The following is a 23,135-nucleotide window of genomic DNA, read 5'->3' as shown; positions in this document are numbered from 1 at the left end:
CTAAACATAAGATGATCATTTTGCTTACTGGACTAGCACTACGGTACACAAGAACATTTCTAAAGCAGGTCCTTAAACTTATAAAATAGCTGTTACTCGGTGAGGCCTGGCAATTCTGGTGGGAGGTAATGGAAGATCTGGACTTCATTAACCAAAACATTTACCCCTCTTTTTTTGAACAGGGAGCCCGGTTTTGCTGTGAAGATAACAGCGTGGCTAAGCAATGCTCACTGTTATTTAAATGCATGTTAAACAATAATTTCCAATGGCCGCACCTTGAATGCAAATTCAGAAGTTGCTGTCGAAAATTTTCTGCTCCTCCAAAAGCTGCAATGCAAATGGAGTCTTGTCATTTGACTCACCACTCAAATGTGTTGACAGCATGAATTTGCTGTACTTACGTTATAGAAATGGAGTAAAGTTAGGACTTGTCCATTCGAGTCTAATACACTCTTAAAGATGGGGTGAGTATTAATTACTGTCAAACAATCTTTCTGTCACTGAAAACTAACTTCTAAAAGTTTGGGATCTCATTCCTTCGTCTTTAAATTATTTTTGGAGGCTTTTAAAAAAAAACAAAATGTTTCTTTTATTTTTTCTTTACATTGCTTTTATCTCTATTATTTATACCCAGCTTCTTTTGTCTTGCATTATGTATCTGATTTAACATTGAATTCAATATTCTAACTGGCACTGCCTGCTTCAGACTCTGTGCTACTCATCAACAATCCTTCAATCTAATTGGCCAAGGAGATGCACAGTTGTTTGCCCTGTTTAAACAGGTCACAGATGTCCCATAGAAGGTGCTATGCTTTTTGGCTGATTGGCAGACTTGCTGTGCAAAAGCCCATAGAAACTTAATGGGCAAGTGCACTTCATCACTCAGACCTAGATCTGGCCCATTATGAATAAAGCATCCCAGTCACCTCTTTACTAACATATACTAAAGTTAGTTGTGACAGAACCATAGAAAATTACTACATTTCACAACACATGGAGTAACTGGTCTAACCTTACACTCTTGTTCAATTCCCATACTCTTATTATTTTCTTCAACAACTATATATTTCACTGTTCAAAACATTTATGGACCCTGCTTCAATTGCTGTTTTTGGCAAAGAATTCTATATTCTGACCACATTCTGGGTAAAGGAATTATTTCTAAACTCGCCTTTCAGTCTTTTTGTGATTTTTTTTGCCCATTTCTTACTGTTTTACCAACAATGGAAACAAACTATTTCAGCACAACATTAATATCTCTCAAGTCACTCCTCAAGCCTCTCAGCTCCAATAAAAAGTCATAAATTCTTAGGCCTCTGTTTCATCCATTGAACGTACTAGTGAATTTACACTGCATACTTTCCATTACTTTTGTATATTTTCTATTATCTGATGCAAATAATACTACAAAAGTGACAAAACCAAGTCTTCTACTAGTTCGATATTATCTCATAGCTTCTGATTTCTGCACCCGACACACAAAACCAAGGACTTAATTTATCCTGTTTATTATCTTACCTGCATGCACTGCTACCTTTGAATACTGGAGTATCTACACATTAAGTTTCCTATGCTGTTCTAATCCAAGTAAATCTCTAACATATAAGGTTGATTTCCTTTCTCCCAAAAATTTATTTCTTACTCCCAAATTGTAGTGCTTCGTTTTTCTTTTCCTTTGAACTGCATCTGGCTAGCCAGCCACCTATCTGTCTCTCCTGCCAGGCAATTTATGTCCTCCTGCATTCTCCCACAATCTTCATCATTCAAATAATTTGCTCTGATTTTTTTTCAGAATACTATCCCTACACTCAGTTGTTTCTGAAATAAGTTTAGTGCCCTGACCTCAATCACATTTTCTCATAACACACTTCAGTTGTCGATTACCTTCTACATAAAGGAATGCTTTTGACATCTCTCCTGAATGTGTATCTCACAATTCTAAACCTGTGCTGTCTTGCCTTGGTGTATCTGAAAATATTGCTATGGATTTTCTTTCTCTATCCTGCCAAGTATCTTAAGCATTCTCTATGAAGAGCCCCTCTGAGGTCTGTCTTTCAGGCTGAAAAACCTCAATATGTTCACCATTCCTCAAAGAGTAGCAAGGCTTGAATCAGCCTTATTACTGTTCTCTGGACTGCCTTTTGGGTCTAGGTAGCCCTCTTGTCTCACAGTGACCAAAGCAGTCCTGTATGCTGTAATCCAGATAAAGCTTGACCCGGACACTGCAACTTCCATTATGCTGGTGAGTTAAACTCAATAGATTTGGCAATATAATCCAACATCCTATTTGCTTTACTTACTAGTACCTTATAATAATTAGGCATGATAAAGAATTGATGCTCTTTAGCTTCTCCCATAACCAGTTCATTCGTAACCATGACTGGGGCTGAATTTTTAGGCCCCAATGGTGGCAGGAACGAAGGTGGCAGCTTGTAATTTGCACCACAGACCAGCATGCTGGTTCCCAGGCTCCATCCTGCCCGCGGGCCATTTTCCCAGAGGCAGGATGGGGATGGCAGGGCCAGCCACCCACAAGTAACAGATAGCCTGACCTCTCAAAGGCCTATTAAGTCTTATTGTCAGAAGCCCACTGGAGTTTTCCAGTTGGCCTCCAGGTCCCCGGAAGCATCAGGGAACAGTGTAGCTGACTGGAGGTGGCCTCCCTGTGCAGGCCGAGGGTGGGGTGGGCGGGAGGATAGGGAGGAGTCAACGCTCCAGGCAGGCAGGGGCTGCCCCTCAGCAATGGTTCCCTGGCTGCTGAGAGGACTTTTTATGTTGGAATTAAAAAAACTGGAGAGCGGGCACCTTAATCTTGTAGATCTCGATCTCAATCTCCTTCTCACTTACCTGTAAAGGCAGCCTGCTGCTTTTTCTAAGTTTTGGGGACTCAAAAGCCTGACAGCCACCCTTAACTGGACAGTGGACTCACCTTCTTGGCACTAAACTGGCCCAATCCCAGAAAGTCACAGCTGGGTAACAGTTCCTCTCACACTGCAGGCTTCTAAACCCCATTTGAACCTGACGGCTGAGCCCTGGAGCCAGTGAGAAAATTGGTTTCAGTTTATTATTCCAGATCCAGAACTACTTTCAAAAACTACTGAAGTTTTGTGAGAGAAATCAATTCCAGAAGATATCTGAAATTGACATGAAACACCTGGCTTTGCCATTCTCTGTGACAAACAGCCTTCTCCTTGTAACTTCAAGAAGCTTTGCTGTGTCAGTTCACCTAATTTAGAAAAAGGGCAGTTACCTCCCTGGGAAACCAAGGACTGAATTTAATGGTCGCAGTGGTGGCAAACCCGCCATGGTCATTCCCCCCCACCCCACTCCCACCCAGGCACGATTTATTGTTATACAAACACTTAGCTCGTTGGTGAAGGGGTCCTTGCCATGGTCAGAGGGAATTTCCCACCTCCAGGAACTCATTCTCCAGTATTGGCAATGCCACCAGAAGCGTTGGCCGCTGCCGGTCCTGCAGTAGCCCCAGGTTGCAGGTCACTGCTGGGGCCCAGGAGTGAAGGTAGGTGAGGCAGGTTGCTGGCACAAGTCAAGGAGGCCCTGAAGAGGTTGCTGGGGTGGGGGGAGGTCAGTTGAAAGGGCAGAGAGTGGTCAGTACGTTGGGGCAGCCCCAGCCGCTGGTGGATCTCTCTGCTGGGCCCTAGTGGGAGGGACCTCCAATCAGAGAGTAGGCATTCCTGCTGGGGACTATTTGACAGCTTGCCCACATGGCATGGCACCCACCCACCTTAAGGGCCTCAGCTGGCCAACAGGCAGGGAAGCCATCCTCAACCCTTCCCACCTCTGACTTAATCAGTGGGAGTCTGGAAGGTGACGGAGAGGCTGGATTAAATGTAGCTCATTGTGGCAGGTGCCATGGTTGCCCAGCCAACTTAACTGAGGGTGAGGCCCTACGTCAATCTCGTGGCAGTGACAAAACCTACCCTGATTAAGTTGGAGGGCAGAAGTAGCTGATGCAAGATTCCCAGCCATTGGCAGTGGGATGTCAATTAGGCTCATTAATGAGCCAACTGACGCCCATTATCCCTGAGCCCACTGCAATTCAGTGGTGGTCTGGGAATGAACGAGGACCACATGGCTTCCAGTGTCCCTGGAAAGCTGCCCAGCAAACCCATTGGATTTGTCAGTGGCCTCCCGGGGGACCCCCGCAGTCAAGAATTCCATGTCCAATCAACAGAACCGGCACCGGTTCATCGGGAAGGGTGGGGGAGGGTCTAAATTCCCTGCTGAGTTAATGTTTTTAACGGTCTCTGCCAAGCGTGCATAATGAGGTCAGCTGGAAACCCAGACATCTGGCCCTGGAATTTGTTTTGACAAGTGAATTGTTCAATTTGCTCAACTCACACCTTTATGTGGTTATAATAACTTTTTCATTCCGAATCTCTTTTGTCAACATTTCAATATTTATTTGCACAAGACTAAGAGGTATGAAGTATTTGAAGCCTCTGTTATTGATACTTTAATGGTCTGTCTGATTGACACTTTTATAGGGTTGCAGGAAGAACAGTTTTTTTTAAAAAACATTTCTCAGCTGTTCCACCCTTGCCATTGTTATTATATGGCTCATTGGTTATGCACGACTGGGTGACTGGAATGGAAGGGGCATGAGTTGGGCATTGAGTTGGCATGGAGAGTATTAGGAGCCCTTGTTGTGGTTGGAGCCATGTGCTGGAATGGAGGGTATAGGGGTGTTGGGTGGGGGTGGGGTAAGGTGGTGAGAGTGGTGAGGGCTAGAAGGCCTAACTGCTTTTATTACAACCAGAACAAAGGCCCAGCGAACTGAAGTGTACTCTTAACAAATCTGCCTTGGTGCTCACCTGTCCCTGCGGCCATCTAGAATCTGCTTCTGGGGTCAGGGGGCCAACTCTATCCCACACTTTTGTCCCCCCAAGAACAAAAATTCTGGGTGACCAGGTGCTTTATACTGCGACAGGTCTGCTGAGCCAGGATATTTCCTGACCCGAGCTACCCGCCTCAGTAGCGAAAATCTGGCCCAAATCTCCTTGTCCTAGACTCCCCCACCTTAAAAAATTCTGCCTGTCTACCCTATAATTACTCTATTAGTTCCTTTCAAAATTCTAAAAACCTCAATCAAACCCTTAACCTTCTATATTCCAGGGAATGCAGGCCTAACCTTATATAATCTTTCCTCATAATCTAATGCTTGGAGGCCTTGCAATATTTTCGTGAATATGTGCTGTACTCCTTCAAAGACCAATATACCTTTTCTACGGTGCGGCACCTAGAATTGAAATAATAATCCAGGTCTGGTCAACCAGGTCTTTGTATAGCTGTAGCAAATCTTCCTCCCCTTTATGTTCTAGTTTTCTAGTTATAAAGGATAAAATGCCATTAGCCTCTTAGAGTATTTTAAACATTAGACATCAGGAAAACTAGCAGCTTCTCTGTTTGATGATGACATGGAGACAGGAATTATGATGGCAACTGGCCTCTTTGATACACCAGTGTAACAAGCATAGAGTGGCACTGATGCATTCTGAGAACTGTACTACACTATTAAATTGAGGCCATTTATACAGCCACAAAATAAGTTCCAGACTCTTGTTAAAGGGTAAGGCCTTAATCAGGAGAAACTTTTGGCAAGCATTTCCAACAAAATGGCTGATTTTATGCATAAAGTTCAATTTTTTCAGATTTATTAATTTTTTGTCAACTATTTATGTTAGTTTTAGCTGTCAGAAAACACTTCAGAAGAAGATTTAAAGATTGCTGGTTTGTGGAAGTTAATGATTCCTGATAAAATTAGCTTTTCCTACAGCTCAATGATGGTGAAATATTTAAAAGAATATATTAATCTGGAGATTACATCAGTCATATATTTTTGAAATGTGATACAAAAGGTGCTTTTGGATACACACATGGCACAAGACTCTTAATTATAGAGCTTTTCTTGTGTCAGTAGCAATAGAACAATTTGCATTTTATGGATTGAGGGATCCAATGTTAACTCTGAGTTTCTTTAACATAAACAGTTACCAATCACTATATGAAAATGAACCCTTAGAAGCTGAAGGTGATGTGAGGAAAATGGTGAAAGTTTGTTTGCATTGGTGAGGAAATGGGGAGTAAGATGACAGAGATCACAGATTATCACTGGAACAACCAAGGGGAAGGAACAAAGGAAGTTTTTGCACTGGGGGTTATTATACCCTGGGATACTTCACAGATGGCTATTAAGCCAAAGACTGGAATATTATTGGCTGGTTTCCACCAGTTACATATAAAATATCAGTGAGTTATCATATTATTGGTCGAATCTCTCAAAATGGGTAACCTCGGGGCTGAGTCTGTGCCGGATTTCAGATCTCGCCGGCTTTCGGAAAAAAAATCAGAACCTTAATTCAATGATTAGGGGACACATGAAATCAAGAGAACAAGTTCCTTTAGAATACATATTGAAGTGTTTTCTATCCATCTAAGTTTGTAGCCTTTCTAGAACACATTCCTGTGTATGTGTGCATAGATCATTGAAGGTGGCAGGACAGGTGGAGAGAACAGTTAATAAAGCATTAGGACTCTGGGCTCTATTAATAGGGGCATAAAGTACAAGAGCAAGGAGATTGTGTTGAATTTATATAACACACTCGTTAGACTGCAATATTGTGTACAGTTCTGGGCGTCACATTATAGGAAGGATAACAAAGAACACATTGGAGGGAATGCAGACGAGGTTTACAAAAATAGTTTCAGGGATGAGAAACTTCAGTTACGAAAATAGATTGGAGAGGTTAGGACTTGTAGAGAAGAAAGCTAAGAGGACATTTGATAAAGATGTTCAAAATCATGAGGAGGTGGACAGAATAGACACGGAGAAGCTATTCCCACTCATAGAAGGATCAAGAACAAGAGGGCACAGATTTAAAGTGATTTGCAAAAGAAGCAAATGTGACGTGTGAAAAAACTTTTTCACACAACGAGTGGTTTTGGTCTGAAATGCACTGCCTGCTAGTGTGGTGGAGGCAAGTTCAATGGAGGCATTCAAGAGGGCATTAGACGATTATTTGAATAGAAACAATATGCAGGGGTATGGAGAAAAGCCAGGGCAATGGCACTATATCATCATACTCATTTGGAAAGCCAGTGCAGACACAATGAGCCAAATGGCCTCCTTCTGTGCTGTTAAAATTCTGTGATTCTCTGATCCCTGGGTACATCCTGTCCTACCAGCAGGGCAAACCAACAAGAGGTCGTGGCACAGTGGTATATAGTCAAGAGGGAGCTGCTCTGGGAGATCTCGGCATCGGCTCTGGACCCCATGAAGTCTCAAGGCATCAGGTCAAACATGGGCAAGGAAACCTCTTGCTGATAACCATCTACTGCCCTCCCTCAGCTGATGAATCAGTATTCTTCTATGTTGAACACCACTTGGAGGAAGCACTGAGGGTGTCTAGGGCATAGAATGTACTCTAGGGTTGAGGGTGGGAGGGGGGGGAAACCAATGTCCATCACCAAGAGTGCTCCATAGCACCACTTCAGACCAAACTGGCCGAGTCCAAAAGGACATAGCTGCTAGACTGGGTCTGCAGCAGGTGGTGAGAAGAGAGAAAAACATATTTGACCTCATCCTCACCAACCTGCCTGCCGCAGATGCATCTGTCCACGACAGTATCGGTAGGAGTGATCATCACAAAGTCCTTGTGGGGACGAAGTCCCACCTTCACATTGAGGATATCCTCCATCATGTTGTGTGGCACTACCATCGTACTAAATGGAATAGATCTCAAACAGATCTAGCAACTCAAAACTGGACATCCACGAAACTCTGTGGGCCATCAACAGCAGCAGAACTGTACACAGCCACAATCTGCAACCTCATTCACAACAATTTTCAGCCAGAGGTGCTGAGTGGATGATCCACCTTGGCCTCCTCTGGAGGTCCCCAGCATCACAGATGCCAGTCTTCAGCCAATTCGATTCATTCCACTTGATATCAAGAAATGTCTGAAGGCACGGGATAGTGCAAAGGCTATGGGTGCTGACAATGTTCCGGCAATAGAGCTGAAGACTTGTGCTCCAGAAATTGCCGCACGCCCAAACCAAGCTGTTCCAGTGCAGCTACAACACTGGCATCTACCTGGCTATGTGGAAAATTGCCCAGCTATGTCCTGTAAACAAAAAGCAGGACACATCCAATCTGGCCAATTACTGCCCCATCAGTCTACTCTCCATCATCAGTAAAGTGATGAAAGAGGTCATCAACAGTGCTATCAAGTTTCCTTAGCAATAACCTGCTCACTGATGCTCAGTTTGGGTTCTGCCAGGGTCACTCAGCTCCTGACCTCCTTACAGCCTTGGTTCAAACATGGAAAAAAGAGCTGAGCTCTAGAAGTGAGGTGAGAGTGACTGCCCTTGACATCAAGGCCGCATTTTACTGAGTGTGACATCAAAGTCAATCTAGCAAAACTGGATTTAATGGGAATCGGGGGAAAACTCTCCACTGGTTGGAGTCATATCCAGCACAAAGGAAGATGGTTGTGGTTATTGGAGGTCAATCATCTCAGTTCCAGGACATCACTGCAGGAGTTCCTCAGGGAAGTGTACTAGGCCCAACAATCATTTTCAGCCGCTTCATCAATGACCTTCCTCCATCATAAAGTCAGAAGTGGGGATGCTCGCAGATCATTGCACAATGTTCAGCACCATTCGCGACTCCTCAGGTACCGAAGGAGTCTGTGTCAAACTGCAGCAAGTCCTGGACATACATTCAGGTTAAGGCTGACAAGTGACAAGTAACATGGCCGCCTCCAATAAGAGAGAATCTAATCATCGCCCCTTGACATCCAATGGCATTACGATTGCTGAATACCCCACTGTCAACAACCTTGGGGTTTACTATTGACCAAAAACTGAACTGGACTAGCCATATAAATACTGAGGCCACAACAGCAGGTCAGAAGCTAGGAATCCTACATTGAGTAACTCACCTCCTGACTCTCCAAAGCTCATCCACCATCCACAAGGCACATGTCAGGAGTGTGATGGAGTACTCTCCACTTGGCTGGATGAGTGCAGCTCCAATAACACTCAAGAAGCTTGACACCATCCAGGACAAAGCAGCCCACTTGATTGGCACCGCTTCAACAGTAACTCCCTCCACCACCGATGAACAGTGGCAGCAGTGTGTACCATCTACAAGTTGCACTCCCTGAACTCACCAAGGCTTCTTAGGCAGCACCTTCCAAACCCACGATCACGATCACCTAGAAGGACAAAGGCAGCAGACACATGGGAACACCAAAGCCTGGAACTTCCCCTCCAAGCCATTCACCATCCTGATTTGGAAATATTTCATTGTTCCTTCACTGTCGCTGGGTCAAAATCCTGGAAATCCCTCCCTAACAGCACTGTGGGCATACCTACACCACATGGACTGCAGCGATTCAAGAAGGCAGCTCACCACCACCTTCTCAAGGGCAATTAGGGATAGGCAATAAATGCTGGCCTAGACAGCGATGTCCATATCCCATGAATGAATATAAAAATGTGTCTGTCAAACAATGAAAGCAGCATGTGATATACAGAGCTAAGCGATCCCACAACCAACAGATCAGATCTAAGCTGTGCAGTCCTGCCACATCTAGTCATGAATCGTGGTGGGCAATTAACCAACTAACTGGAGGAGAAGGCTCCACAAATACCCCCATCCTCAATGATGGGGAAGCCCAGCATGTCAGTGCAGAAGACAAGGATGATGTATTTGCAACAATCTGCAGCCAGATGTTGCTAACTGGATGATCCATTTCAGCCTCTTCCTGTGGTCTCCAGCATCATAGCCAATTTATTTCACTCCATGTGATATCAAGAAATGGCTGAAGGCACTGGATACTGCAAAGGCTATTGGCCTTGACAATGTTCCAGCAATAGTCCTGAAGACTTGTGCTCCAGAACTTTCTGCCCCCTTAGGCAACCTGTTCCAGTACAGTTTCAACACTGGCATCTACCTGGAAATGTGAAAAATTGCCCAGGTATGCCCTGTCCGCAAAATCCAGCCTGGCCAATTACCACCCTATCAGTCTACTTTCGATCTGCAGCAAAGTGATGGAAGGGGTCATCAACAGTGCTATCGATCGGCACTTAATCAGAAACAACCTGCTCACTGATGCTCAATTTGGGTTCCGCCAGGCCCACTCAGCTCCTGACCTCATTACAGCCTTTGTCCAAACATGGACAAAAGAGCTGAACTCAAGAGAGGTGAAAGTAATTGCCCTTAACATCAAGTTCCGCATTTGACCGTGTGTTGCATCAAGGAGCCCTAGCAAAACTGGAGTCAATGGGAATCCGGGAAAACTCTCCACTGGTTGGAGTCAAGCCTAGCACAAAGGAAGATGGTTGTGGTTGTTGGAGGTCAATCATCTCAGTTCCAGGACATCACTGCAGGAGCTTCTCAGGGTAGTGTCCGAGGCCCAATCATCTTCAGCTTCTTCATCAATGACCTTCCCTCCATCATAAGGTCAGAAGTCTGAATATTCGCACAATGTTCAGCACTATTCGTGACTCCTCAGATACTGAAACAGTCCATGCCCATATGCAGCAAGTCCTGGACATACATTCAGGCCTGGGTTGGGAAGTGGTAAGTAATATTTGTGCCACACAATTGCCAGGCAATGCCCATTTCCAACAAGAGAGGATCGAACCATCTCCCCTTGACATTCAATGGCATTGCAATCACTGAAGTCCCTGCTATCAACATCCTGGAGGTTACTATTGACCAGAAACTGAACTTGACCAGCCATAAACATACAATGACTACAAAAACATGTCAGAGATTAGGAATTATGCAGCGTGTAAGTTACCTCCTGACACCATCTACAAGGCACACATCAGGAGTGTGATGGAATACTCCCTGCTTGCCTGGATGAGTGCAGCTCCATCAACACTCAAGAAGCTTAACACCATCCAGGACAAAGCAACCCACTTGATTGGCACCACATCCATCACTTCCAACGTCCACTCCTTCCACCTGCAATGCACAGTGGTAGTAGTGTGTACCATCCGTAAGATGCATTGCAGCAACTTACCACGGCTCCTTTGACTGCATCCAAACCCATGGCCTCTACACCTGGAAGGACAAGGGCAGCAAATGCATGGGAACGCCACCACCTGTAAGTTCCCCTCCAAGTCATATACCATCCTGACTTGGAACTATATTGATGTTCCTTCACTGCTGCTGGGTCAAAATCCTGTTAGTCCCTCCCTAATAGCACTGTGGGTGCACCTAGGACTGCAGCAGTTCAAGAAGGTGGCTCACCACCACCTTTTCAAGTGCAAATATGGGTGGGCAATAAAAGTGCTGGCCCAGCCTGTGATGCCCAAGCCCTGTGAAAGAATGAAAAAAAATCTGATGTATTGTACCTGTACTATTGGTTATGAGGGGAATCTGAGCAGTGCCAGTATTACTATAAACTATGAATTCCATTTTGGTGGGTTACTGTTGGTCATTGGTGGAATCAAACTTCCTTCCCGTATGATAGGTTTCCCCACCTTAGGTTTCTTCTCTCCTATGTCCTTGCTGACCTCTTGGCTCTCAGAATTTCTCACGCAACAGCCGCTACCACAAAGCCATGGGCACCCAACGCAAATGCAGTAACATTTGCAGATATAACGTGCTGATGATAAGGAAAGCCTCCACCCAAAGTTACCAACCAAATATGCAAGTTTGGATGATAAGTGATTACCAGGGAACTATTTTTGTGTGCCAGACATCATCACTGAATCCAAACCTATCCAGTCATGCATGGCCAGCAGTGAGATTGGATGGCTTCCAGGAACAGAGACACTGAGTAATTTTTGAGATCTTAACACCCTTTATGGCACTCAGAATTATAGAATAGAATGGTTATAGCACAGGAGGAGACCATTTGGCTGTCCTGTCCATGTTGGCTCTCTGCAAGAGCAACTCACCTAGTCCCACTGCTCCAATTTTCCCAATAAACCTGCAAATGTTTACTTTTCAGTTAATTATCCAATTCTCTTTTGAAGGCCTCAATTGAATCTGCCTCCATCACACTCTCAGGCTATGCATTCCAGATCCTAAGCACAACCTGTGTAAAAAGCTTTCCCTCATGTTGTCTTTGCTTCTTTTTCCAGTCACCTTAAATCAGTGCCCTTTTGATACTTCCACCAACAGGAACAGTTTCTCTCCAACTACTCTGTCCAGAGCACTCATGATTTTAAACATCTTTATCAGATCTCTTAATCTTCCCTTCTCCATTGTTACAGGCAGGGATGAGAGAGAATTGAAACCCCTATTCCCTTCCTTTACTGTCCGTAATCAGTGTGTTTTTCAAAGGCAGGTGTGAGTGTTTCTTACCCCTGAAGGTACAGTCAACTTGAATAACCAGTAACATGATTTTTGTGCTTTTAAATTAAGAGGATTGTTTATTCAAACGTTCACCCTGAAAATCTAATGCTACATCACCCCACACACACACACCTTAAGGAAAAATGCAGTTAAAGAGGATACTCTTTCGAGTTATCAACAGTCACAGATTGCAACTCTTTTCGAATACAATCACAGTTCTTGGTTTCTGGGAGTGGGACATGAACCCACAACCCTCTGATTCAAAGGCGAGGGTGCTATGAACTGAGCCACAGCTGACACCTCACAGTTAAAGAGGATAGTGCACTTTTACAAGTTACAAACAAATCAATAGTTTATAAGTCACACGATTGGCTCATTTCTATGCAGGCCTGGTGAAGAGGAGGTTATTTTCCACTCTTGAAGTATAGCTATGCAAATTCAATCACCAAAGTCATTTTTCAAAGTTGTTGCAGAATTCCCTCGAAGAGGTGGATTTCCAACAGGTAACAAAGTTAGTTGTTTGCGTTATGATCCCAACTGATATTACAACTGGACAAACCAGATCCCAGGGTGGAACCCAGCCTGATAGATCCTAACTTTTATTTTTTGTTTAGATACGTGGACAGGGCTACTCTACACAGTCGCCGGAGTCAGCTGATGAACTTTTAACAAAAGAATAAAACATTGATTAAACAAGAAAAGATGAATTATATTACAATACTCCTTCACCCACAACTATACCTTTACAGATGTACACAGATAGACAACCATAGTCAGGCACACCACACTCTGAAACCGAGTGACAGATGCCACTCCAAACAGATGCTATGGATCTCTCCTTAACTGCCCCCAGACGCTTGTTACACTGTGAACCAACTGGCCTCATTGAAACTTCGTATTTCACACAAGGGTTTACAATCTCCACTCTCCAAGAACTCATTTTGGAATCTTCTCCCAAGTCGACACTTCCTCTCAGACACCTTCCACAAGAGTCCACCTCCAGGGTTTTGAACTCTCCTTCCGATGTTCCTCTCCCTTGGGTCACCACGTGCATTCAAGCTTTCTTCAGCTGTCAACAGCACACTGCTGCTTGACATGCCCATAGCAAAGAGTTACAGACCCTCAGCTGTCTATTTGGACCTTCTGGCCTCTTGTTTTACATCTGCTTCCTGCAGCTTTTCTTCCTTTAAGCTTGAAGCTTGGAGCCTTCCTCTGCTCCTCATCTTAACTTCACTTAACAGGACCTTTTCCAAATCCCTGTCCTTCCTTTGACTAGAAGATATTCTTGGGACTTTCTTCTGTTCCTCTCCCATGGGTTTCGGGATTTTCTTCTTTAGCTTGGGACTTGCTTTCTGTCCCTTTGCTCTAGTCTCTCTCTGGCAGCTACTTTCAACTGAACTCAAACTGTTTTCTCTTTAGTTTTTCTATGTATGTGTATGTGGGGTCTGCCTCTCTGGACCCCTGTTGCTAGGCAACAGTGCTCTTGTGTTTGCTTTAACTTCTCTTCAACAGTCGTAAAAAACTCATTAGAAATGCAGGTATAAAAACAGCTTTAGACCTGCTGTCTCCACGCAAAATGAAACTAGATCCCAGGTTTCACCTTTTAAGGTTAAACTAAAACTCAACTTGACCTTTTCTTAACACACATATGCAGAAATACAAATCAAACTTAAACTTTAAAGTTAAAACTCATTCCTAACACTAACAATTACAAACATAACTTCCTTAAATATCTCCATTTCCTAACAGTAGTCTTATTACTAGGAGGTCAGTTTTCTGTACTGGTAGATTTGAATAGGATTGGAGACCTTACAATATTGCAGTCTCCAGTCTTGAGGCTTACATTTTGCTGCCTTTGCTGCTGCAGTTTTTTGTTGTGTTATTTGCAGACTGATTTGGTTATCCCAGGTGCGTGGACTAAGTAAGGTTGATTAGCTGAAATCAGTTTCAATCTGGTGACTACCTGATCAATACATCTATTGTCCACCCAGAATGATTTGAAGTTCGAAGCCATTGTTACACAATGGGGGAATGGGTGGAGGCCATTCACACTTATTTATGATGAACTGGTTTTGCTATTGTACTCTTTGTTAAGTTTTGAGTTCATAAACAGGGAGTCCCGGAGTCCATAGATTTTGAGTTTTGGGCAAGTGCACAAACAATAGGAATTTCACAAACAGCTTTGTGTCAAAGGGGGCACTCCACCCATGGTCATTCAATTAGGACATTTCCAGAGACTTGAGATACTTCTGAGTCTATGTAGAAATTGAAAAAGTGACCTGCCCCTCAGCAGTCATCCTAGCACCCATTTAATGTCCATCTTTTAAAAAAAGGCTGTTCCAGAAAATACTACACTGAATGTAATCCATGTTTAAAGTTATAAATATGACATGCTTTTACTGGGCATGACACCAAGGAGAACAGCTCCAACTTCTCCACTTAGGACTGAAATGAGGAGAAATTTCTTCACCCAGAGAGTGGTGAGCCTGTGGAATTCATTACCACAGAAATTAGCTGAGACGAAAACATTGTATGTTTTCAAGGAGTTAGATATAGCTCTTGGGGGCGAAAGAGATCAAAGGGTATGGGGAGAAAGCAGGAGCAGGCTATTGAGTTGGATGATCAGCCATGATCATAATGAATGGCAGGGCAGGCTCGAAGGGCCGAATGGCCTACTCCTGCTCCTAGTTTCTATGTTTCTATGTTTTTATGTTTCTCCTATTTATCCATGTAACTTAAATTCCTCATCTCTGGAACCATCTGCTTGAATTTTTTCTGCACCTTTTCTAATTCCTTCACATCCTTCCCGAAGTGTGATGCCCAGAACTGGACACAATACTCCAGCTGAGACCAAACCAGTGCTTTTTACAGGTTTAGCATAACTTCCTTCCTTTTGTACTCTCTGCCCATATTTATATAGCCCAAGATCCCATTATGCTTTATTAACTGCTTTCTCAACCTGTCCTTCAATGATTTGTGCACATATACCCCGAGGTCCCTCTGCTCCTCTAGCCCCGTTAGAATTGTACCCTCTATTATACATAGCCTTTTCTTGTTCTTGCTACCAAAATGAATCATTTCACACTTCTCTGCATTAAATGTCATCTGACACTTGTCCAGCCATTTCACCAGCCTGTCTATATGTCTTCTTGAAGTTTATCATAGCCCTCCTCATAGTTTACAATATTTCCAAGTTTTGTGTCATTTGCAAATTTTGAAATTATGTCCAGCACAGCCAAGTTTAGGTCATTAATGTATATCAAGAAAAGCAGGAGCCCCATGATATGCCTTCCTCAAGGTGGATAAACAACCATTCACGATACTCTCTGGGCTGAATTTAGCCCTTGCTGGGTGGGCTTGGCGGGGGGTGGGCAGGGATGGTTGGGAAGCCAACCGCCGCCCGTGATTGAGGCCGGATGGTCATTTCACGCTGGCGGGCCAAATAAAAGCCCGCCCAGCGTGAAACGCGAGAGGCTGCGCTCAGCACTGCCTGTGTGGGGGTGGGGGAGGAGGGCGAGCACACACTTCTTGCTGAATGAAGAGATTTCAAAAAAATAATAAAGATGTGAGAAATGTTATAAAGCATGTCCCCACATGTCACATGAGTAGGGACATATTATAAGTGAAATTTAAAACATTTTATTTTTATTTGATGCTGGAAACCTCGTCCTACCTGTGGATGCGGTTTCCAAAAAATTGCAAAGGCTGCTTAGCCTTTTCGTCTGGCCCCCAACTGTAAGGCTGGCTGGGCAGCGAAAAATTTAACTTAAATTGATGCTTAATGGCCTTAACAGGCCTTTTAATTGTCAGCGGGCGTGCTGCTAATTCCCGTGTGCGCCTGCCGGCCGAAATATTGCGCAACTGCGCGTTGACATCAGGACATTCGCCCGACATCAACGCGCGCCATTTCAAGCTCGAGTGCCGAGATGAAAATTCTGCCCCCTGTTTCCTACCACTTGGTCAATTTCATATCCATGTTGCACTGTCCTTTTATTTCATGGTCTCTACTTTTCTGACAAGCTTGTTATGTAGCACTTAATCAAATGCCTTTTGGAAGTTCATATACACATCAACTGCATTATCCTTAGCAATCTTCTCTGTTACTTCATCATTTAACCTTAAGAAATCTGCACTGGCTTTCTTTAATTAATACACATTTGTCTAACTTAATATTATTTTGTCCCAAATTATCATTTCTAAAAACATTTTTCACAAACAAGGTTAACTGACTGGCCTGTAGTTGCTGGACTTATCCTTATACCATTGTTTGAACAAGGGTGCAACATTTGCAATTTTCCAGTCCTCTGGCATAACTCCTCTATCTTAGGAGGATTGGGAGATTTTGGCCATTGCCTCCAGAATTTTCACCCTTATTTCCCTTAGTATCCTGGGATGCTTCTCATCTGTTCCTGGTGACTTATCAACCTTAAATACAGCTAGCCTATCTCATACCTCCTTTTTAAAATCAATTCTTAGCCCTTCCAGTGTCTCAATTACATTGTCTTTTATTATGACTTGGGCAGCATCTTTGGCAAACACAGATGCAAAGTGTCTCACTTAGTACCTTAGTCATGCCTCTTTCTTAGATGAATAAATTCTGTTTTAGGTGCCTAGTCAGCCCCATTCCTCTTTTTACCACCCTGTTACTATTTATATAACTATAGAAGACTTTTCAATTCCCTTTTCTTTTGGCTGCCGCATCGTTTCATACTCTGACTCATTTTTCTTATTTGTTTTTTCAATTCCTTTATGAACCTTCTGTAGTCAGCTTGGTTCTCAGTTGTATTAGCCATCTGATGTCTGTCATATGCACCCCTTTTTTCTGCTTATTCTTACTCTCTATCTCTTTCATGATCTAGGAAGCTGTGAATTAGTTTGCCACCTTTTCCGCTTGTGGAAATGTACCATTACTGTACCTGAACTGCCTCTTCTTTAAAGGTATCACATTATTCATTTGCAGTTTTGCCTGCAAATCACTGATTCCAATTTACCTGGGCCAGATCCATCCCACTGGATTGAAGTTGGTTCTCCTCCAATTAATTATTTTTGTTCTGGTTCAACTCCTGTCCTTTTGCTATAACACACCTGAACCTTAAAGTACTATGATCGCTATTGCCAAAATGTTCCCCTGAAACTTGATCCACTTAACCCACCTAATTCACTAGAACAAGATCCAGCAATACCTCCTTCCTCATTGGATTGGAAAGATACAGATATATAAAATTCTTCTTAACATATTCTAGAAACGCGCTCCAGTATACTGATAAAAGGCCACAACTTGAAGCTTTAACTCTGTTTCTCTCTCTACAGCTGCTCCAGACCTGCTGAGTATTTCCAGTATTTTCTGTTTTGATTTCAGATTTCCAGCATCCATGGTATTTTGTTTTTGCACATTCTAGAAACTCTTGCTCCTCTCTGCCCTTTACACCATTACTATCCCATTCTATATTATGATAATTTAAGTCCCCCCTTATAACTACTTTAGAATTTTTTGACTAGGAGACTAACTGAGCAAACTCTATGGGTTGGGATGTATGAGTCAGTGTCCTATCACATATTACTTGCACTCACGGATTCATGTATAACCAATTGTTTAAAAAGTGTGCTACCATACTTCTGTGATTATAGTATATGCAAAGCAACAAAATATATAGTCCAAAACTTGAAAAATATGCAATTTTAAAAATAAACATTCATTATGCTCGATGACAAGCAACCGTGTTTAACAGTTTTCCTAATACCTATGATTCACATGATGTTATAGGTTCAGCTCAAGGCTGACAATAAATTACAGTCTTGGGAAAATTCAAAAAAGTTTCTTATGACCTCTGATCTACAAAGTGTGCTTTTACACAGTAATGTGACAGGCACAATTAATGAGCCAAAAACATGACAATTATTCATAGCTTAAGAGTATAACTGAGCTTCCAAAAATATGGTTAGTAAGAAAGTAATCGTTTCAATTTAATTATAAGAACTGGGGAAATCATGTTAAGCCACTAATAGTAATGTAATAATTGACAATAATATGTCAAGCCTGTTGCAATTTTAAATGTCCAATACTTGCCTATGAGTGCTCTTCTCCGACTTTGGGTTGATCCACAACCTGCTGCACAGGGGGTGAACTTGGACCAGTTTGTCAACATGCAATCATCACGGCAGGGGATGCGACACTTCTGCACAAGTGCAGGCATTGGGCTTGCCCACCTCAAGCACCCAATAAGTTCCACATTCTGGTCATCACCTGTTCTACAGGTCACACCTAAAAATAAAGGTAGGACATTAAAAGTACTTTCATGACATTTCTTTTAAGATCACCTCCCTATTTAAATAATATTTTAAAACATTGGGCAGTTAAATGTCCAGAAAAGTGTTGAAAATGATGGAGTTTGTAACATGTATTTCATTACAAGTTAACATCAACTTCTCTTCTGGTCATCTGATTAGTCTGTTCAGTAAGTGATACTTCCAGGAGTTCAACCATGATCTTATTCAATGGGAGAGCAGGCTTGGTGGTAATCACATAATCTGAGACCTGAAAATATTTTACTAGTTTCCAAAAAGCTATTTTAGTGAGGGGTAAGGTGGAACTAAGGGCCATTCAAAAGGGGCAGATGTCTAAAAGTTTTACTCTTCCCAGAAGGTAACCAACTTGTGAAACAGAATACCAAAGGAAGCAATGAAGACTGATTCCTTGCAGTGCTTCAAGAAAGTGTTAGATAGATTTCTGAAAAGCAATATGACTATAGCATTTGGAAGGTAAGAGGAAATTACTTTGTTAGTAGTTCTGGGAGCTTCTGGAATTTGCCTAATTCTTCATGAGGAGTAAGGGAGAAACTTTTAGTGAGCAACTCTGTATATGCCTGGTAGCCTTCCCCCATCCAGAAAACATAGAGACAAATAAGGATAAACAAGTCTTTAACTCTTCCAGCATATTATTTGGTACACAAGAATCAGGTGGATGGTATTGTCCAATGGTATGGTTGATCCATTGTTTGAATTAGCTGCTTACAGTGTTCCCAAGTCTTCTAGGTCAGTAACTATTAATGACTGTTAACTTGTTTTTCACAGGCTTCTTCTAGAACACAGTGAGATTTCACTGTTTGGCTTTTAAACAGAAACAGCACTCCAGTAAATTATTTGTTTCTGACATGGCTGGAACTCTATTTATTTATGACTTCCCCACTTCCAGCATTAATCCTTCTTTACCCTGATTGAATTTCTTTGTGCAGCCATTTATTTATGTTGATCATGTGTTCAAAAACCTTGTGAATTTTTAATGTATATTGAATTATTTATTTCACATGTGGCCAGGAATGCACAGATTTTAAACAGTGCACACATATATCTGTTTTCTTATTTTGTTCATTTCTTCCTACATTTGTGTTATTGTTATGCAAGGAAAATGTTCCGAATCAGTTTTAGAAATATTGGATAATGCCAGTGCAGTATAATAACCTGCTTTGGTGCTCCTTGTGGTAAGGCAGTGGAGCTGCCATTGCCTGAGGGTCAAAACATTACACCATATAAAACACAATCCATTATTCCTTTACTGAAGTGTATGTACATGGCCCTTTAAGGCGATTTACTGAATTAGTAAAAACTGAGTCAGTTTAGTCAAAGAGGGTGCAGGCACACTGACTCTCCTATGTTTTGGTTCCGACAGACTTTCTCTGTTGATGACAAATTAGGCTTTTGTTTGCTTCAAGTGTGAAATAGAAATTTTTACGTGTTCCTTCTGTGACTTTGTACCTGGGTAACCAAGGCCAAGTGCAGTCTACAAGTGGAGAGAAGTTAAAGGGTGGGGGGATATTGGACCAGGATACACAGATGTGATTCATTACCCATTTTAAAATCATACATTCTCATCTTAGTCTTATTAATCATTAATATATTAGCATATCAAAAAAACTTAGATCTACATAAACTTCCTGTTGTTTTTGTATAACGAATTCCTATTTCCAAACCTATAATGGAAAAAGTCATCATAAGCTTGTCACTTTAGAATCATACTCCTGCCAGTGGTAACACCACGGCCGCATAGGTGATGACCATTGATGTTCTTTCATTTGGACCATTCTCTGACTAAAGAAGTGAGCAAACAACTGCTTCCAGTTCTCTTTGACTATACAACTGGCCATTTATTCACAAGGGCAATCTTGAAGGTCTTACTTTATGAAGAAATAGCTCACTTATGCTGGTACTTTCCCCGGTGCACAACAAAGAAAAAGGATTTGTGGTGAAGGAATGTAGACATAAACCCATATGCTTTGCAACAGTACACTTTTACATCAATGAGCCACACAAAATCCTTAAAACAGTGCAAATTTAAAAACAGCATCTGTAACCTTAAGACAAATATTGTCAGATTCATGCTACTGTTTATATTCATTAATGTGCCTTCATTTAATGTGAGAAAAACTATTGTTTTCATAATATAAACATTTTGTTTTCCAACGCATTTCAATGTTATCTATCTACAAAATGTCCTTCTACACAGAACAAGGAGATGATGACTAATGTAAGAGCCAATATGAATGCTAAACATAAACATTCATCAGAAGAGCCAATCGTAAAAAGTTCAGATTGCAAATAACACCTTGAAAAATCTATATTGTCTTGCATCCCAGTGCATCAATCACGCTTGAAAATGTCATACATGCATTGTCTGTGCATCACTGGCACCTATTGGCTCAAATATTATATTAATAAGACTGAAACAAATCACAACTGGATAGGAAACATATCAATCGGCAAGCAACATGTTTTAAAATATTAAAAATGAAGAAAAAATATCAGTGTTTTTTTTTATTGTGCGTTCAGATCCTGATAACAAGAAGGGGAAGAGCTGACAATTTGCAAGCACTTTCCAATCTACAGACAAACCTCCCTGTAACCAACTTCAGATTGTAGTCATTACAGGGATCTGTTAACAAATTCTTAGGGCAGAATTTTCTGTTTGACGTGTGGGGGGTGGGCCCAGCACATCCATGCCCCGACGTCACCACGATATACCGCTGGGCGGGCGCACGATGAAGTCCGACACGCCTTTAGTGTTCAATCAACGCCGATTTTTCGGCGTCCATGTGATCTTCGGGTTGGCACACGGGCGCAATAAGCAGGCAGGTAGGAGACATTTAAATTAACCTCAGACACGGGCGGCATAAGAGGGGTCTGTAGGGTCGTGAATCTGTTCTGTGAAGTATTCACTGTTGAAAGTTTTTCAAACTTGTCTCTGTGATCTGCAGTACTTCAGAATGCATCCCAGCTGCTTTTTCTGGACTCTGAACCTTCAGGTCAGCACCCTGAAGTGAGGAATCTTTTCTGGGCCTGTAGGTTTCAGGAAGCCTTCTCTTAGCCTGGGTATGAGAGCTGAACTGTCCGCTGGAGGCAGCTTCTCTGAGGAGGAAGGGAGGGCTAGTAGGGGGAGGTGGCCAGGAGTGCACATTCAACCACCAGGGGAGCCACCTTTGGGAGGACAGGCGCTGGCACAAGGGGTGCAGGGCCAAGAGGCAGTCCAAGGCGGAAGGGGCTGCAGAAGACACCACTATCCTGCTGCCAGGGTATACAGACGGTGAAGCAGTTACCTCAATATGTCTGAGGTGCAGTGCCGAAGGAGGCTCCATCTCTCAAGGGAGACAGTCAACTATATCTGTCAGATAATTGACCCTGAGATCTCCACTAACTTTGTGGGTGGACATCCCATTCCAATGGCTCTGAAGGTCACAGCTGCCCTCAATTACTATGCATCTGTCTTCTTCGAGGGCTCAGTGGGTGATCTTTGCAGTGTCTCCCAATCAGCTGTCCACACTTGTGTTAAGCAGGTTACAGACGCTTTGTTCAGGCGTGCATTGACCTTCATCCACTTCTGCTGTGACCAGGCAAGCCAGACACAGCGAGCCAGAGGCTTCGCGGCCATTGCTGGCTTCCCCTGCATCCAGGGTGCAATAGACTGTACACATGTGGCCATCAAGGCGCCAGCAGGTGAACCCAGTGCCTTCGTCAACAGGAAGGGCTTCCACTCCATGAACGTGCAGATAGTGTGTGATCACAGGATGCAGATTCTACAAGTCTGTGCAAGGTACCCAGGCAGCTCCCACGACACCTACATCCTCAGACACTCCCAGGTGCCTGGGCTCTTCAGTGCTCTGGCCCGGCTTGATGGATGGCTGCTGGGTGACAAGGGCTACCCCCTCAGAAGGTGGCTCATGATGCCTCTCCACCATCCAAGAACAGAAGCTGAGCAGCGGTACAATAGGAGCCACACCTCCACAAGGGCTGTGATGGAGAGAACCATCAGTCTTCTCAAGATGCGCTTCCGGTGCCTGGACCGCACTCCAGTACCCCCCAGATCATGTATCGCTGATTGTGGTTGCATGCTGCACTCTCCACAATCTTGCACTGGAAAGGGGGGACACAGTGGACGATGAAGACATCGACACAGTAGCTGCGGCTGCTCACGATGAGCCCAGCAGTGAGTCCGAGGATGAGCACAGGGAAATGCTGAGGGGATAGACGCTGACCCGGGCATACTCCAGGGAGGCAGGGACACCCAGGAGGCTTTAATCCAATGAACCTTCAGCTAGCACAACACAGATGGATCACCAGGACAAGCCTGGGCTGCCGCCTCGATACTTGACACCGAAGTGCAAAATCTGTCAGGTCCGCAGCTCTAACTAAGGGCCTTGTAAACAAAGCTGAATGTCCAACAAATCACTCATTATACTTTTGTCAACCATACACATGCAGAAGAAATGAGACACCCTCAGCCATGGTCACACATCTGAGTTTAATT

The 23,135-nt window shown here is 43.1% G+C and overlaps 1 protein-coding gene across 1 annotated transcript in view; it reads right to left on the bottom strand.

Annotated features, from left to right (window-relative positions):
- Positions 1-23,135, bottom strand: part of thsd7ba (thrombospondin, type I, domain containing 7Ba) — a 976,108-nt gene that overhangs the window by 320,260 nt on the left and 632,713 nt on the right. The window contains exon 13 of the mRNA XM_078552479.1: positions 18,408-18,602. Coding sequence (XP_078408605.1) covers positions 18,408-18,602 — 195 coding nt within the window. The remainder of the gene's footprint in view (positions 1-18,407; positions 18,603-23,135) is intronic.

Source organism: Cetorhinus maximus, chromosome 11 (genome assembly GCF_964194155.1).
Source record: "Cetorhinus maximus chromosome 11, sCetMax3.hap1.1, whole genome shotgun sequence".
NCBI classification, from domain to species: domain Eukaryota; kingdom Metazoa; phylum Chordata; class Chondrichthyes; order Lamniformes; family Cetorhinidae; genus Cetorhinus; species Cetorhinus maximus.
The sequence above is the reverse complement of the archived record's forward strand: the minus strand, read 5'-3'. Positions and strand labels throughout refer to the sequence as shown.